Here is an 18,195-nt window from a genome sequence, read left to right on the forward strand (position 1 = left end):
TCCACCTGCCAGCCTGTTTGAGAGCCACTGAGGACTCACAACTTCTGGATGGCTTCTCCATTAACTCTGCTTGTTGGAAGCTAGCAGGAAGTCACAAGGAGCTACCCACAATCTTCACTTAACAACAGCAGAAGGGATTGAAGACGTTTCCATTACTAAGTGATACCATCACATGATGTCATACTTCATAACTGCATTGCTTACCCACTAAATTCCAGCTCCAATTACTGTCATTAAACAAGACTACTGTAGTATTCCATAACTCAGCTTTATACAAATACAGCTTTTTCTCTACTTAACAGGAAAGTCTGTTATGATGATAAAAATTTAAAGGCATGAAAGTTATTTCTTTTAACTGATAAAAGGAAAAGCAGTTACTAAAACAATGACCAGATATAGATTATCCTGCTCCCCGGAAGAAGCAAGTACATTGAAAGGGCAGGAGAAAATGGGTAATTTTGCTACCATAGATTGCCTGCCTCTTATACAGATTATTCTTATTTGAAAGTAGGCATACTTGCTGGAATTCCTACATTGTAACCTTAGCCTTGTTAACCTGTTCTCTCTCTCTCGCTCCCTCCCTCCCTCCCCCTCTCTTAATTTCACCATAGATTTTTATTCTATTACCAGTTCACCTTTGCTACCTGTCTTGCGCCAAGAGATAGACCGTTGTAATAATTTACTATACTTAATAATTCGGTCATTACAAGAACTTCAGCAAGGAATCAAAGGAAAAATTATCTTCACTAAAAGATTAGAAGAACTTTATAATTCAATATTGAAAGGCAGAGTAGCTGATCTGTGGGAGGTATGTGAACAATCTCTTATTGTACTCTTGTTAAATAATAATAATAATAATAATAATAATAATAATAATAATAATAATAATAATAATAGGTTTGATAGATGAACAGAAATTCCAAATGCAATCTAAATATCTGGCTGACTGACAAACCATAGTAATTTATCAAATCAAACCAAGGAATTTCAATAAAATCAATAAAAATAAAATATAGCAAGGATGATGAAGCATAGAAATACAAAAGGAATTATGAAATTTCAAATACAAAACATGTTTATGTTTATCTGGGTATTTGGAGTAAATGGATTTGAATTTTTATGTTTCAAACGTGTGTGTGTGTTAGTCTTGTCTTTCTGTTTATGTGATAAGATTCTATAGAATATTTTTTCTATAACAACAGCTATTAATTAGTTTTAAGAAAATACTGCTCCAAAAATGTACATGAAATTTAGTAAATTATATATAATTACTCTCTATATATTACTGTGGATCAAAATAATAATGTATATGCTGTAATATTCATGTACAAATTTGAATTCTCATGTATTTAATGTAAGAAAGTTATAAACTATTTGGGGAAGATGTGGAATACATCTTCAGAGTATAAGATGCTCCAAAGTATAAGATGCACCTAGCTTTTGGGGAGGAAAACAAGAAAATCTGCCTCTGCCTCCCAGCAATTTGCCTCCTTGCAGCAAACAGCAAACAGCCTGTTTTAGTTTCAGTTTCAGTTTCAGCACAGCCTGATTAGTACAAGCAACTGATTGTTGGTTGGATTGACCTCCCAACGATCAGCTGTTTCAGGCTACAGGGATTGCCTTCGCCTATTGCCGCCTCCGCGTGCCCCATTTTTTGGCCTTCGCATCCTATTTTCAGCCACCACACACCCCATTTTCAGCCTCTGTGCGCGCCATTTTTCGCCCATTCTGGATGGCAGGGATTGGAATGGGCGGAAAATGGGGCATGTGAAGGTCAAAAATGGGGTGCACAGAGGCCAAAAATGGGATGCGGAGGCCGAAAATGGGACCCGTGGACGTGGCAATAGGCGAAGGCAATCCCTGCAACCTGAAACAACTGATGGTCGGGAGGACGATCCAACCGACAAACAGCTGCTTGTGCTAATCAGGCTGTGCTGAAACTGAAACAGGCTGTTTGCTGCAATGAGGCAAATTGCTGGGAGGCAGAAGCCAAAAGGTGGGGGCTAGCAGGGGGGCTACATTCGTTGCATAAGACGCAGCCAAATTTTCACCCTCATTTTTTTTGGGGGGGGGGGAGTGCTTATTTATTTATTTATTTATTTATTTATTTATTTATTTATTTATTTTATTTGCCAATTGTTTACAAGATAATAAGTGTATACATAGTTGTGAATACATGAAATGGGTACATATAAGAAACATAAAAGAATAAGAGAAACAATAGGACAGGGACGGTAGGCACGTTGGTGCGCTTTATGCACGCCCCTACAGACCTCTTAGGAAAGGGGTGAGGTCAATAGTAGACAGTCTAAGGTTAAAGTTTTTGGGGTTTGGGGAAGAAACTACAGAGTCGGGTAGAGTATTCCAGACATTGACCACTCTATTGCTGAAGTCGTATTTCCTGCAATCAAGTTTGGTGCGGTTAACTTTGAGTTTGTATCTATTGTGTGCTCTTGTGTTGTTATGGTTGAAGCTGAAGTATTCATTGACAGGTAGGACATTGCAATGTATAATTTTATATACCATGTTTAAGTCAGACCGAAGACGGCGTAATTCAAGGTTTTCTAGTTCTAGAATTTCAAGTCTGGTGGCATAAGGTATTCTACAACGAGTAGAGGAGTGGAGAACTCTTCTTGTGAAATATTTCTGGACTTTCTCAATTGTGCTAATATCAGATACGTAATGTGGGTTCCAGACTGATGAACTGTATTCGAGTATTGGTCTAGCAAATGTTTTGTATGCTCTGGTTAGTAGTGTGATATTACCAGAGAAAAAGCTACGTGGGATTAGGTTAACAACTCTTAATGCCTTTTTGGCTATGTAGTTGCAGTGGGCTCTAGCACTTAGATCATTAGAGGTGAGTATTCCAAGGTCCTTTACAGAGCTTGGGTCATCAACAAGATCTTGACTATTCAGCTTGTATTTTATTTTCTGATTTTTTTCTGCCAATATGTAAGACAGAGCATTTATTTGTTGAGATTTGAAGTTGCCATTTGTTTGACCATTCTGATACATAGTCAAGATCTTTTTGTAGGGTAGCAGTATTGTCTGTGGTATTGAACAGCTTTACATCATCAGCGAAGAGAACGCAATTGCTCTTAATATGATCACAGAGGTCATTTATGTAGAGTATGAAGAGAGTTGGTCCTAGAACACTGCCTTGGGGGACACCACTATTGACAGGTACTGGATTTGATAGGACGCTCCCAATTTTGACCATTTGTTGTCTGTTTGACAGGAATGCTTCTATCCAGTTATTCAGTTGTCCAGAGATACCATAGGATTTTATTTTTAGGAGTAGTTTGTCGTGTACCACTGAATCAAAGGCTTTACAGAAGTCTATGTAGATTGTGTCTATTGCTTTGCCCTGGTCGAGTTGTGTCGTCCATATGTTTTTGCAGTGTAAGAGTTGCAGATTACAGGATAGTTTTTTCTGAAACCAAATTGTTTATTGGAGAGTAGGTTATTTGTCTCTAAGTGGAGGATGATGGATTGGTTAATAATTGATTCCATGACTTTACAGGTGACGCAGCATAAGGAGATTGGCCTGTAATTTTCAACTAGGCTTGGGTCTCCCTTTTTGAAGATGGGGATGACTGTGGCTTGTGACCATAGGTTAGGCAAGGAGCTGGTCCTGAAAGATTTTTCAAAGATTATGCTTAGAGGTTTGGCTATGGCAGTGGATAGCTTTTTAAGAAGTAGGCACATATTCCATCCGGTCCAATAGATAGGGATGGTTTTAGATTGCGTAGTGCTTTTCAACATTGTCTTCTGTGAAATCGATATGTATTAGATCATTGTTGTTATCTGTGGTGCGGCTAGGAAATACTGGGCATGATCCATTGCTGTTTACAAATACTGAGCCGAAGAATGTGTTAAAGATGTTGGCTTTAATGGTGTCATCGTTGCAGTCTTTACCATCAAGTCCTATCATGGGAGGATGGACCTTGAGTCTTTTAGTTTGTTGTTTACAAAATTGTAAAAAGCACGGGTGGAATTGGTGCTTAGAAGGTTTTCCTCTTGTTTAATGTGATAATTGGTGCATTCGGTCTTTATCTGGTGGCATAAATTTTTGTATCGGTTTTGAAATTGGCAACGTGACCAGATTTGTTTTTCCGCCAGAGTGATCTCTTTTTGGATTGAAGTTTCCTTATTGTTATGGGTAATCTGCTTTTTGTTTTGTTTTGGGAGTTGTTGTTGGTACATATAGTTTGATGACTCTTTTGACTTCAAGTAAAAATATGTTGTAATGGTCTTCAACAGTATTGCATCCAGTGAATAGAGATTGCCAATCAAGGGATGAGAGATCGTTGTCTATAAGATCATAGTTGCCTTTTTGAAGTTACAATTGGGGATTACATCATTGTGGTGATTTTTGTGTGGACGTATGTTGAGACAAAAAGTCAATCATATTGTGGTCACTACTGGAAAAGGGTTCTTTAGTTTGTATTCCGTAAATTAAATTCAAACTATTGCAGAAGATGAGATCGAGGCAGTTGTTTAGTCTAGTGTTGTTGGTTACTAGTTGTTCCAGTCCCAGATTTGTAATAGCATTGTAGAAGGTTGTGTGTGATTTCAGTTGTACAATCATTTAGGGTCCAGTCAATATGAGGTAGATTGAAATCACCAAGAAAGATAAAGGGTATGGGCAGGATGCAGCCCATGTTAGTAATGTATTTAGCTTGTTTACATGTTCGATGTCATAATCAGGTGCTCTGTAACATAGTAAGAATCGAATTGTGATATTTAAGGATAGTTCACAGATGATGGTCTCAGGAAGAGCAAGCTCCTGGGTAACTTGGATATTTTTAGATGTAAGGATTTTTATAGAAGATAGCAACACCACCTCCTTGACGATTTTCACGATCTGATCGGTAAACATGATAGTCTCTTACTGTGGTAATGGAGTCGGGAGAGATGCATTGAGCCATGTTTCACAGACAAATATAATGTCGAAGTTAGCCATATTTAGTAGGATGAGAAATTCAGGTACCGTATATGCCGGCGTATAAGACGACCCGGCGTATAAGACGACCCCAACATTTCCACTCAAAATATAGTTTGTTATATACTCGCCCCTCTTCCGCACGCCTTCCACTTTTGCACTTTTTTTTTTGAGGCACTTTTGTCTACCGTGGAAAGCGAATCCCGTGAAGCTGAAAGGAGCAGCCAGCCTTCTCCCAGCTCCCAAGGAAACGAGGCTCGCACCGCCCGGGGTCCGCTGAGGTATCCGGCTGGGCCTGTCAGGAGTTGTTACCGCTGGCGTGGCTCAGCGCGGCTCCACGCGGCTCCAGTCCCGCATTGCCTCGGGAAGGGAAGGCAAAAGGAAGAGCCGCGGCGGCGCTTTGCAATGGCAGCAGCGGCTCCTGGTTTTGCCTTTCCTTCCCGAGGCAACGCAGGACTGGAGCCGTGCGGAGCCGCGCCAGTGGTAACAACTCCTGACAGCCCCAGCCAGATACCTCAGCGGAGCTCGGGCGGTGCGAGCCTCGTTTCCTTGGGAGCTGGGAGAAGGCTGGCTGCTCTTTCGGCTTCATGGGATTCGTTCCACGGTGCGCAAAAGTGCCTCAGCCGCGGCAGCCGCAGTGCTTCCCAATTACTATTTGCCGGCGTATAAGGCGACCCGGCATATAAGGCGACCCCCAATTGGAGGCATCTTTTTCAGGGCAAAAAGTCGTCTTATACGCCGGCAAATACGGTATTTTATTCACGAGGCTTCTTGCATTGAGTAGTTTGCATTTAAGGCCGGCAGTAGTTGGAATTGAGGTAGTTGGGGCGTGCGTGACTAGTCTTGGGTGATGGTGGATCGGTTGAGGTAGGGTTGTGGTTGAGGGTAAAAGCTGAGTATTGGGTTGTGTGGCTTACTTTTGATACAGTCAGCATGGTAGTCAATGTACAGGTCCTTCTCTCCATTGTCTAGACGGTTTTTGAGTTCAATGCGGAGTACACGGGAGCGGGCACGTTGCTGTATGGTTAGGTCAGGGCGACAACGGAGCTTCTTATACTCTGAAAAATACAGTATTTAGTTTACTCTTATTTCAAAATGCGTAAGAAGAATTAGATCTGGTTGGAATATTACCACTAGGAAATTTCAAGACTATAAGATAGACCGCTAAACTGAAATAAATCATGAAAGAAGATAACAGAAAATCATAAAACAATATCCAAACACCCACCAGTTTAGCCTTACAAAAATCACAAAACCAGCAAAACATAAAACAATGATGGAAAATAAATAAATAAACCCAAAGAGGAAGCAAAAGTATTTTTTTAGTATATTTTTTTTTAGTATTTATTTGATTTGTCAATCGCTTACAAGATACAGGTATAAGAATAAATATAGTTTTGAATACATAAGATAGATTCTTATAAGAAAAATAAAAAACAATAGGACAGGGACGGTAGGCACGATTGGTGCGCTTATGCACACCCCCTACAGGCCTCTTAGGAAGGGGGTGAGGTCAATAGTAGACAGTCTAAGGTTAAAGTTTTGGGGGTTTGGGGAAGAAACCACAGTCAGGTAGAGTATTCCAAACATTGACCACTCTGTTGCTGAAGTCATATTTTCTGCAGTCAAGTTTGGTGCGGTTAACCTTGAGTTTGTATCTATTGTGTGCTCTTGTATTGTTACGATTGAAGCTGAAGCATTCATTTACAGGTAGGACATTGCAATGTATGATTTTGTATACTATATTTAGATCGGACCAGAGGCGACGTAGTTCTAGGTTTTCTAGTTCTAGAATTTCAAGTCTGGTGGCATAAGGTATTCTGCAATGAGTAGAGGAGCGGAGAACTCTTCTTGTGAAATATTTCTGGACTTTTTCAATTGTGTTAATATCAGATACATGGTATGGGTTCCAGACTGATGAGCTGTATTCAAGTATAGGTCTAGCAAATGTTTTGTTTGCTCTAGTTAGTAGTGTGATATTACCAAAGAAAAAGCTACGTAAGATTAGGTTAACAACTCTTAATGCCTTTTTGGCTATGTAGTTACAGTGGGCTCTAGCACTTAGATAATTTGAGATGAGTACTCCAAGGTCCTTGAAAAAGTTTGGAATCTCAATAAGGTCTTGACTATTTAGCTTGTATTTTATTTTCTGATTTTTTTCTGCCAATATGTAAGACAGAGCATTTATTTGTTGAGATTTGAAGTTGCCATTTGTTTGACCATTCTGATACATAGTCAAGGTCTTTTTGAAGGGTAGTAGTATTGTCTGTGGTTTTGAATAGCTTTACATCATCAGCGAAGAGAACACAGTTGCTCTTAATATGATCACAGAGGTCATTTATGTAGTGTATGAAGAGAGTTGGTCATAAACACTGCCTTGGGGAACACCACTGTTGACAGGTACAGAATTTGATAGGACGCTCCCAATTTTGACCATTTGTTGTCTGTTTGACAGGAATGCTTCTATCCAGTTATGCAGGTGTCCAGAGATATTGTAAGATTTTAGTTTTAGGAGTAGTTTGTCGTGTACCACTGAATCAAAGGCTTTACAGAAGTGTATGTAGATTGCGTCTATTGCCTGATTGAGTTGTGTAGTCCAGTGGTCCCCAACCTTTTTGTACCAGGGACCAGTTTCACGCAGAAACACTTTTTCAAGGACCGGGGAGGGGAGTCGAGTTTGGTGGTTTGCTTGCAGGCGTTTCATTACCTGACTAGGTAACATCTGATGTTGTTACCTAGTCGGGTAATAAAACGTCTGCCAGCAAACTCCAAGTCAGGGAGCGCCAATGCCTCCTCATTGCAACCCTGAGCGACAGATATTCTCTTCTATTGGGACATTTAAAACAGAGGGTTTCAGCTGCAGATTCAGGAACTGCGCCTGGCTGAGGAGCGCCTTCAAAACTGGCGCTGGGCGGTGGCGGCCCACGGCTGTCTCCGCGGCTCAGGACAAGTCCCTGCAGGATGGCTGAGAAGCCCGCCTCTCGGCCTTGCCTTCCTCAGCCTCATCCCTCAGGTGTCTCCCTCCCTCCCTCAGCCTCATCCCTCAGGTGTCTGCCTCGTTCCTCTCTCAGTCGCTCTCTCGCTCCTCCACCAGCCCAGGAAGAAACTGCTTCAAAGAAGCCGGCAGGAGTGGCTTCCTGTCAGCGCAGCTCCTCCAGCGCCTGTTCACCCCCACACAGCCACCCGCAGTTCAATCCAGTGCTCCGTTCTGCCTGCCTGCCTGCCCGTTTCTGGTTGTTTGGAGCAGCTTGGCTGAGAAAAGAGGCGAATAGTTATTATTCTCAGCCGAGCTGCTCCGAAACAACCAGAAATGAAGGCAGGCAAGCAGCAGGCAGGTGAACGGAGCACTGGATTAAACTGCGGGCGGCTGGGTGGGGGTGAGCAGCGCTGGAGGAGCTGCGCTGACAGGAAGCCACCCTGCCGGCTTCTTTGAAGCAGTTTCTTCCTGGGCTGGTGGAGGATGGAAGAGCGACTGAGAAAGAGGCAGGAGAAACCGAAGCCGCTGAGCCAGAGAGCAGGACAGGCTTTGGTTGCTTCCTCCCTCCCCTTCTCTCCTTTGTGTTCTTGATCCCTGATCCCAGCAGCATTCACCGAAGGCGAAGAAAGCCGCCATTTTTATTTTATTTTTATTTTTATTTCTTTGCGGCCCGGTACAAAGTGATCCACGGACCGGGACTGGTCCGGGGCCCGGTGGTTGGGGACCCCTGGTGTAGTCCATATGTTTTTGCAGTGTAAGAGTTGCAGATTACATGATAGCTTTTTCCTGAAACCAAATTATTTATTAGAGAGTAGGTTGTTTGTCTCAAGTGGAGGGTGATGGATTGGTTAATAATTGATTCCATGACTTTACAGGTGACGCAGCATAAGGAGATTGGTCTGTAATTTTCAACTAGGCTGGGGTCTTCCTTTTTGAAGATGGGGATGACCATGGCTTGTGACCATAGTTTTGGCAAGGAGCTGGTCCTGAAAGATTTTTCAAAGATTATGCTTAGAGGTTTGGCTATGGCAGTGGATAGCTTTTTTAAGAAGTAGGCACATATTCCATCCGGTCCAATAGATAGGGATGGTTTTAGATTGTGCGGTGCTTTTTCAACAATGTCTTCTGTAAAATTGATATGTATTAGATCATTGTAGTTGTCTGTGGTTCAACTAGGAAGTACTGGGCTTGATCCATTGCTGTTTACAAATACTGAGCCAAAGAATGGGTTAAAGATGTTTGCTTTGATGGTGTTGTCGTTGCAGACTTTGCTATTAGGTCCTTTCAGAGGGACCTTGAGTCTTTTACTTTGTTGTTTACAAAATTGTAGAAAGCATGGGTGGAATTTGTGCGTAGAAGGTTTTCCTCTTCTTTAATGTGATAATTAGTGCATTCAGTTTTTATCTGGTGGCATAGATTTTTGTATCGGCTTTTGAAGTTGGCAATGTGACCAGATTTGTTTTTTCGCCAAAGTGATCTCTTTTTGGATTGAAGCTTCCTTATTGTTATGGGTAATCTGTTTTTCCTGGTTTGGGGAGTTGTTATTGGTACATATACAGTATTTTGATGGCTCTTTTGATTTCTAGTAAGAATATGTTGTAATGGTCTTCAACAGTATTGCATCCAGTGAATAGAAATTGCCAATCAAGGGAAGAGAGATAGTTGATTATAAGATCATAGTTGCCTTTTTTGAAGTTATAATTGGGGATTTTGTCATTGTGATGATTTTTGTGTGGACGTATGTTGAGACAAAAGTCAATAATGTTGTGGTCACCGTTGGAAAAGGGTTCTTTAATTTGTATTCCGTAAATTGAATTCAAACTATTGCAGAAGATGAGATCGAGGCAGTTGTTAAGCCTAGTATTGTTGGTTACTAGTTGTTCCAGTCCCAGATTTGTTACAGCATTGTAGAAGGTTGCATGTATGGGTTCAGTTGTACATTTGTTTAGGGTCCAGTTAATATGAGGTAGATTGAAGTCACCAAGAAAGATAAAAGCATGTGGGCAGGATGCTGCCCATGTTAGTAGTGTATTTAGCTTGTTTACATGTTCGATGTCATAATCAGGGGCTCTATAACATAGTAAGAACCGAAATGTGATATTTAAGGTCAGTTCACAGATAATGGTCTCAGGAATAGCATGCTCCTGGGTAACTTGGATGTTTTTTAGATGTAAGGACTTTTTATAGAAGATCGCAACACCACCTCCTCTACGGATTTCACGATCAGATTGGTAAACATGATAGTCTCTTACTGAGGTAATGGAGTCAGGGAGAGATGTGTTGAGCCATGTTTCACAGACAAATATGATGTCAAATTTAGCCGTATTTAGTAAGAGGAGAAATTCAGGTATTTTATTTACAAGGCTTCTTGCATTGAGTAGCTTACATTTAAGGACAGTTGTAGTTTGAATTGAGGTAGTTGGGGGTGTGCGTGCCTAAAAGGGGCATCAATTGTCTTCTCCAAAGGCCTTGGAGAAGGTTTTTAATGCCTTTTAAAATATCAGTAGGGTGGAAATCATTTTAATTTTGGGGAGGATCTCATTCCAGATGGTGGGCACTACTACACAGAAGGTGCACTTTAGGGGTCCCAATATGTGGTTGTGTTTAATTGATGGAACCTGAAGCACACCAATCTTGCCAGATGGATTGTCAGGCAGATACAATAGGAAATAAGTGGTGCCTCAAGAAACCAGGCCCTGTGCCACATGGGCCTTTATAGCTAGCAACCAGCATTTTGAGTGGGATCTAGTGGCAAAATGGCAACGACTGCAACTTGCAAAGTGAATTTTCAGTTAGAGCTCATTAGATAGTTATGTTCAGTTGTTTTATCATGGCTGCCATTTACATATTTTATTTTTGTTGTTGGTTCTATTTCTAATTTGCTAGAGAAATAATAGTGAGATGGATGGCCATATAAAACGAATGATGAAATAAAATAAAAGAATTTTCCTAAAAATTATTCTAATTTATATTTTCCTGTGCTCAGTTTAACAGGAGTATCAACCATAAATTAATAATGTTATCTGATCCAATGATGTCTGTTTGTCTGTTATTGAAGTAGAACAATTTGCTATTGTTTATGTCTTGTATGCATATTAATGTACTTTTTTAAAAAAATGCAAGTATACTTTATCTTTCATTACATTCTTTTGTAAATTTGTACAGCAAAGTTCTTTTAAGACAAATAAACCTTTAGGATCCTGGATTGATGATCTCATTATACAAGTGAATTTCTTTGCCATGTGGGCTGATCGTATTATCACCTTTATGCAAGCAAGGTAATAATAACAATATAACTCAACTTTGGGTGTCAGTGTCAAAGACATTATAGTTACTTAAAATGAAGACAGTTTTCTTCCCCCCAAAATTCATTACCTTGAAGTGGACTTTGCCTCAGGCAAAGTCAGCAACTTTGTTGGGGAGCAGAAAATACTAAAAGAATGAGTCGATAGAACCCACAATTTTTTGTTGCATGCTTTCACGGATATTTCTCCTTCTCTTTAGAAAACTATCTCAGCTGATTTTCAGACATGGAGAGGGTTATCCTTTGTTTTCGTCAAGCTAAAAGAGCATCTTGCCTTTTAAATGGAAGCTATATTTCAAAAATAATAAAATGCATAGTAACATCTTTTCTTTTTCAGTTACTTTGTTTCCTGATGTTATTGTTTCACTATTCTCCCTCCTCCTCTTCCTTCCCAGTGCAGCGCATCATTAACACCCTATTTTTTCCTACATTTTTTTTCTTTCTTTTTCTTTCTTTCTTTCTTTCTTTCTTTCTTTCTTTCTTTCTTTCTTTCTTTCTTTTTGTTGTTGTTCGTGGAAGAAAAGAAACGAAGTTTATGAATTTTTATGTAAGGATGGTGTGTGTTTGTGTGTATGTGTGTATCCATAACGATAGAACAATAAATTTTATACAGAGAATGGCCTGTTTTACAGATAATTAATTTTAATCATTATTATTAATTTTTTTGTATCTGCCTTTTATTGAAATGTGATTCTGGCCAGTGCACATACAAATACATATGTCTTACGCAACATTTATTGTGGGTAAAGTCTCCAGGAATGGTTTCAGCTAAACTTAAAAACTCCAGAAAGCTGATGCTTGTTTAATCATTCAGTCTTGTCTAAGTCTTGGTGACTTTATAGGCAAGGGCTCTCCATGCTATTCTGTCAAGCACAGCTTCTTTCAGTTGTTAGAAGTTCAACTTTGTATCAGTTTTGATGTTATCAAGCCAGAATATTCTTTGCTTGCCCCTTCTTCTTGTTGCATCACTGACTTCTCCAATGAATTTGCATGCATGACATGACCAAACTAAATCGAATGTAGTCTTGTCGTTTTAGCTTCTAGTAATGTGTCTGGTTTTATATGATTTAGCATCTGCCTGTTAGGTTTTTTTTAGTATTTATTTTTAGTATTTATTTGATTTGTCAATCGCTTACAAGATACAGGTATAAGAATAAATATAATTTTGAATACATGAGATAGATACTTATAAGAAAAATAAAAAAACAATAGGACAGGGACGGTAGGCACAATTGATGCTATGGTTGGTGTTACTCTGGCTATCCAGTGATGGTGAAACTTTTTGGCACTGAGTGCCCAAACCGGAAAACACGTGTGCACACACACTGGAGCACCAGAAACCCGAAGACCAGCTGGCTGATGCGCATGCGTGTGCCGGAAACCAGAAGATCAGCTGGCGGCAGCGCACATGCCCACATGTGCCATAGGTTGCCATCAAGATTATAGACAATAATTTATGCCAGCACCACAGTTCAAAGGTGTCAATTCTTTGATCAGCCATTCTTAATGTCCAACTCTCCCACCCAAGCATCATTATAGGGAAGATTATTGCTCCAATTGGCTAGCTTTTTGTAGTTATGTCAATAGCTTTGCTTTTCCAGATCTTATTCATCTTAACCATTGCAATCTGGCCTAAGTTATCCTGCATTTGATTTCAGGAGTAGAACTGTTAAAATGATAGCAAAATGTTATATAAAAATTGGCATTTGCAAAATGAATTTTCTACACATATCTGTTAGAATGTTCTACAAATTGGATGGCATTCTCAGACATTTGGATCCTGCCTTAATATGATAGAACCATAGATATTATCTTGATTGCAGCAGCAGATTTTTACTGTGTCCAAGGCACAAGTGCTAATCCACATGTGACTGCATTCATTTAGAAGCTGGTTGCAAGTTATACCATTTTAATCATTTATTTTTCTCTGGTAATCAGCTTATCATTTTGGATGTTAAAATCCAAAATGTATAAGTATGCTTTTAAATTGATTGTATTAATTTTGCATTTAATTTTATAACTAGTTTCCATTTATTTAGTAGAATTCAATGAATGTACGCTACATATAATAGGAGAATTGATATTGGGGATTATAAGGATAGGCAGGTCGTCACTTGGATCTTTACCTTCTCCATCTCAGATTTAAATTCTCTCTCTCTCCCTCCCTCCCTCTCTCTCTCTCTCTCTCTCTCTCACACACACACACATACACACACCACTCTCACTCCTTTCAGCCATCACAGTAAGATGTGAAACGTGCAACTGCAATCTTCTCTGTGGAATGAAAATTGTAACTGTTGGGCTGGAGGTTTTCTGATTCTTCCAGTCCAGGCTTTGAGATTATGAGCCACGTTGCAATGTAGGAATCAGTTGCATGTTGCAGTTAAATGAGAAGGTCAGTTTTTGTGAAACTGAGAACTCCATTGTCTCCCTAGAGAGCCAAAAATTGCTAGAAGAAATTACACAGTTGAATTGTATAAAAATTACTGGATTATTTGATTAGCTACTTAGAAACATACAATAATACATTAATTTCATTTAGGTAATGAGAAATGTAATAATTTACTAATGTTTTGTTCAGGTTTAATGATTTACTGGTGCTTCAGAGACAAAGCAAAATACCACAACATCTTGATGAATATCCTGACTTTCATGCCAGTTATCAAGGACATCCTAGCTGTTTTTGGCTTCCAGGTTTCTTTTTTCCACATGGTACATAATTGTGTTATTTATTTTTTTCATAGACATTTATCCATTATCTATTTGAATTTTCTTTAATTTGTGCTTCACATGCTGGACATAGTTTGCAGTCAGTGGTGGGATTCAAAAATTTTTACTACCAGTTCTGTGGGTGTGTCTTGGTGGGCATGTCTTGGCTTGTCAGGCTTGTCTTGGTGGGCATGGCGGGGGAAGGATACTGTAAAATCCCCATTCCTTCCCCACTCCTGGGGGAAGGTTACTACAAATCCCATTTTCTCTCCACCCCACCAACCTGCTTTCTGGCTCCGTTCTCCTGTGCAGGGAAACAAAAGAAGACCCAGCCAATCAACTGGGACCCAGGAGGCAGAGAATAGATGGGGGCAGAGCCAGTCAGAGGTGGTATTTGCTGGTTCTCCAGACTACTCAAAATTTTTGCTACCAGTTCTCCAGAACTGGTCAGAACCTGCTGAATATCACCTCTGTTTGTAGTGCTGTAGCTTTTATATTACAGGTAGTCCCTGCCTAGCGATCACTCATTCAATGTTCAAAGTTACAACAATGCTGAACAAGGAGACTTACAAGTCCTTGAAGTTGCAGCTACTATAACATCCCTGCAGTCATGTGATCATGATTTGGACACTTGGTAACTGACATGCAATTACAATAGTCATAGCTTTGGACAAGCAAAGTTAATGGGAATCTGGCAGGAAGTATTGTCTTCATATGACATCATTATTGTTGGAACTGTCGTCATAAGTTGGCATGGTGACATGATTTTTCACTTTTTTTGCTTAGTAAAGGCATTGTCAGTTTCAATTATGATCATTAACTGAAGTCTACTTGTTTTTCATTAAATTATAAAGAATATCTAGACTCTAGATAATTGGTATCAAACTCAAGGCCCATGGGCTGGATTCAGCCTGTGGAGTGCTTAGTTCTGGCCTATGGGGCCACCTTGGAAACAGCAAAGGACCAGCCTATGGAGCCTCTGCCAGCAAAAATGGAGCTTGGTAGGGCCGCATATGGCCCTCCCAAGCTCCATTTTCATTAGCAGAGGGTTGCAGGAGGCCGTCTCAGCCAAAAACAGAGCCCTGGAGCCTGCTTTCACTGGCAGATCACTCGGGCCACCACAGGTGCCCCCGACATGAGGGACGTTCAGCTGACCATGCCCACCTTGGCCATGCCCACCCTAACCCCCCCCAGGACAAACACAACCCTGATGCAAACACAACTCTAACCCTCAATGAAATCGAGTTTGACACCCCTGCTCTAGATAGTCTACAGAATCCATAGAAGATTTTCCAGTTTAAATGAGAAATATGTTTCCAAGTGTATTAAGTATGCTTAGAGCTTTATAAATTATCTCCTATGATAGATACCTCTGATGCTCATATGATGTAAATGGTTACAATATGACATAACCCAGGTAATGCTATTACTGCTTCCCTTTTTCCATATTTTTCTTGATCTCCCTCATTCCCACTTCAGTTTTTCTTGTCCACATAATTCCTGCAGCTGTGTTTTGAAGTGGTATGGATGTCATTACAAATGAGGGAAATCTTGTATTACTTTTACTATATTAATAATTTGATGACTAAATAAGAAACTATATTTTTTATTTATATTTCCTGTTTCTTAACTGCCCATCTTTCTTGTAGGGGGAATATCCAATAACAAATTCATTCACTATTTGCAAAGAATAAAATGATCAAGTAATTAAAGAGTAATTTAATTAACTTCTTAATAGTGGTTACAAGTAAAGTGCACAATCTGTGTATTTTGTTCTTGAAGGATTTCTTATTGCTGTGTGTCAGAATTATGCTCGATTGAATAAAGTAACAGTGGATTCACTTACTTTTACACATAAAGTGCTTCCTTTAACTCAAGATGAAGATTTCAGCTTCAATAGAAAGGAAAGCATATTAAACAAAGCTTTTAAGGTAAGAATGGGATTGGAACCAAGTTTCTTTATTCTGATTGACTGTTGAATATATGGAATATCTTTTGTAATGTAGCCAAAATGCAGGCATTCATACGAATATCATGTATGATAGTTTTATATATGCCTAAACTTTGGCTACATATCAAAAGTATATATATAAACATCTGGAATATATTTATGAAATTATGTACGATGAAATCAGATAAAGATATTGCAAGGAAAATTATAGGCAGGTAAACTCAGATAGGAAATGGATTTAACATACCATTTCTCTAAAGCAAATCATTATTTTATGAAGTAATACGGTTTATTTTAAAAGGGTTATATTCAGGATTGGGATTCTATTTTTTTAACAACCAGTTCTGTGGGCGTGGCTTAGTTGGGCATGGCTTGGTGGTCATGTGACTGGGTGGACGTGGCTTGGTGGTCATGTTATTGGCTGGGCGTGGCCAACTCAATATCACTCACATCGAGGCACCATCTCCTCGCCTGGCCTCTCATGACTGTGGGGATGCTGCAACAGTCATAAGTGTGAAAAATGATCATAAGTCACTTTTTTCAGTGCCATTGTAACTTTGAATGGTCACTCCACACAAGCAAAGTACCAGCAAAGAAGGGGAAAAAAACTCCAGAGACATTCCTGAGACAGGAATTCTAGTCCTGCCAAGAATGTAATAAGGGTTAACAGGCAGTTTGTGTAAGCAACACCAGAATGTTTCCTTCCTGCCTTTCTTACAGGATTAGGCCAGTAATTTCTTCTAACAACCGGTTCTCCAAACTGCTTAGAATGTTAACAACCAGTTCTAGCAAATAGGTGCGAACTGGTAGAATCCCACCCCTGGTTATATTGGCTTATATATTTGCTTATTTATTACTGGAATTTATATGGCTATCTCCTTAACACACAATTAATAGATGCAATGAGCTTAGTCATCTTCACATGTAGCTCTCTGAAAAAGACCAGGTTTTATTTTTTTTGGTTAAATCTTCAACTCGTTCCACAACAGTATCTATCTTTTAGGAACATTCTCAGTATGAAACTGGAGTTAAAATTTACGGCTTGTACATAGATGGTGCAGGCTGGAATCCCAATACACAGGCATTGGATGAACCTGAACTTCATAGAAGATATTATCCACTACCAGATATCCAATTTTTACCACAAAGTGTGAGTAGCATAGTTTCACTATCTTGGTATGACATTTTTCTATTTTGATTATTCAGGTTTAATTAACCCTTTTTGTTTTAATTAAAATGACATATTTTGCATACATTATTTCCAACTACCCCCTACGATGTCATTGTTATCTTTATTTAGTAGCACAAATATATTGTCCATATTTGAATTCTGAAATCAAGAGCTAAAAGTATCTTTGTGGTTATAGGATATGAGGGCAAGGTAGAACGTTTTCCAGGTTTCCATGGTACTTATGTTATTCTTTTGTAGCCTGGAACAGAGGTTCTGCAAATGTACTCTTTATTATTATTATTTTTTTAATATTTTTATTTTATCTTTATTTTTTCTTATACTCTTAAAGTAGTAATTTGATTCAGAAGCAAAAGTATTCTCAGCATCAGTTTTTCTTTTATGCTTTTGCTGATTTTTAATAATCTGCTTATTTTAAGCAGATTTAGAGGTAGATCTATCTTTTTTTCTAATTGTAAAATATTCTGGTATCAAGCATCTGGAGCTGTGATGATGCAGTGGTAAGAATACAATATTGCAAGTTACTTCTGCTGACTGCTGATTGACAGTAGTTTGCTGACTCTGTAAACCACTCAAAGTCGCAGCATCACAGTATCGTCACGTGACATATCGTGACTTTTCCCCCTTCTTTAAACCAGGGTGGGCGTAGCCAACGCATGACGCATCCAGCCCACGGGCAGCAAGTTTGACACCCCTGGCTTAGAGAGCTATAAAGCACTGTGAAACAGCATATAAGTTTAAGTGGTATTGCTATTGCTCTCTTCATCAAGTATTTTCAATTCCTGAAGTAAATGCCTATTATCAGTATTTGGAATATAGATGTAGTGTGATCTTTTACAATTTTCTGTCACTGTCCCACTGTTTTCTTATTTAAGAATCATGCAAGCAATTTATGGCTCTGATTTACTACATTTTTGGCCTTCTTTAATCTTTACTTTGCTATGGTATCACCAATAAATGGAATTGTAGGTTGTCTTCTGTCAGATTAACTTTTGGTTTCTTCCTGGCTTTAATTTCACTGGCCAGCTGTGATAAATTCTTTTTTCTTGGAAATTTCCTATATTTCATTCACTAATATGAATGAATATGTGGATATGCTCATCACATATTAACTCTATTA

At 39.3% G+C, this 18,195-nt stretch overlaps 1 protein-coding gene across 1 annotated transcript in view; it reads left to right on the top strand.

Moving 5' to 3' along the window:
- Nucleotides 1-18,195, top strand: part of DNAH14 (dynein axonemal heavy chain 14) — a 267,453-nt gene that overhangs the window by 247,901 nt on the left and 1,357 nt on the right. The window contains exons 79-83 of the mRNA XM_087957091.1: nt 612-808; nt 11,088-11,200; nt 13,808-13,938; nt 15,718-15,866; nt 16,890-17,036. Coding sequence (XP_087813217.1) covers nt 612-808; nt 11,088-11,200; nt 13,808-13,938; nt 15,718-15,866; nt 16,890-17,036 — 737 coding nt within the window. The remainder of the gene's footprint in view (nt 1-611; nt 809-11,087; nt 11,201-13,807; nt 13,939-15,717; nt 15,867-16,889; nt 17,037-18,195) is intronic.

This window comes from Notechis scutatus, chromosome 1, assembly GCF_049901735.1.
Source record: "Notechis scutatus isolate UNSWTSFEM ecotype Mainland chromosome 1, rNotScu1.2, whole genome shotgun sequence".
Classification (NCBI taxonomy): Eukaryota; Metazoa; Chordata; class Lepidosauria; order Squamata; family Elapidae; genus Notechis; species Notechis scutatus.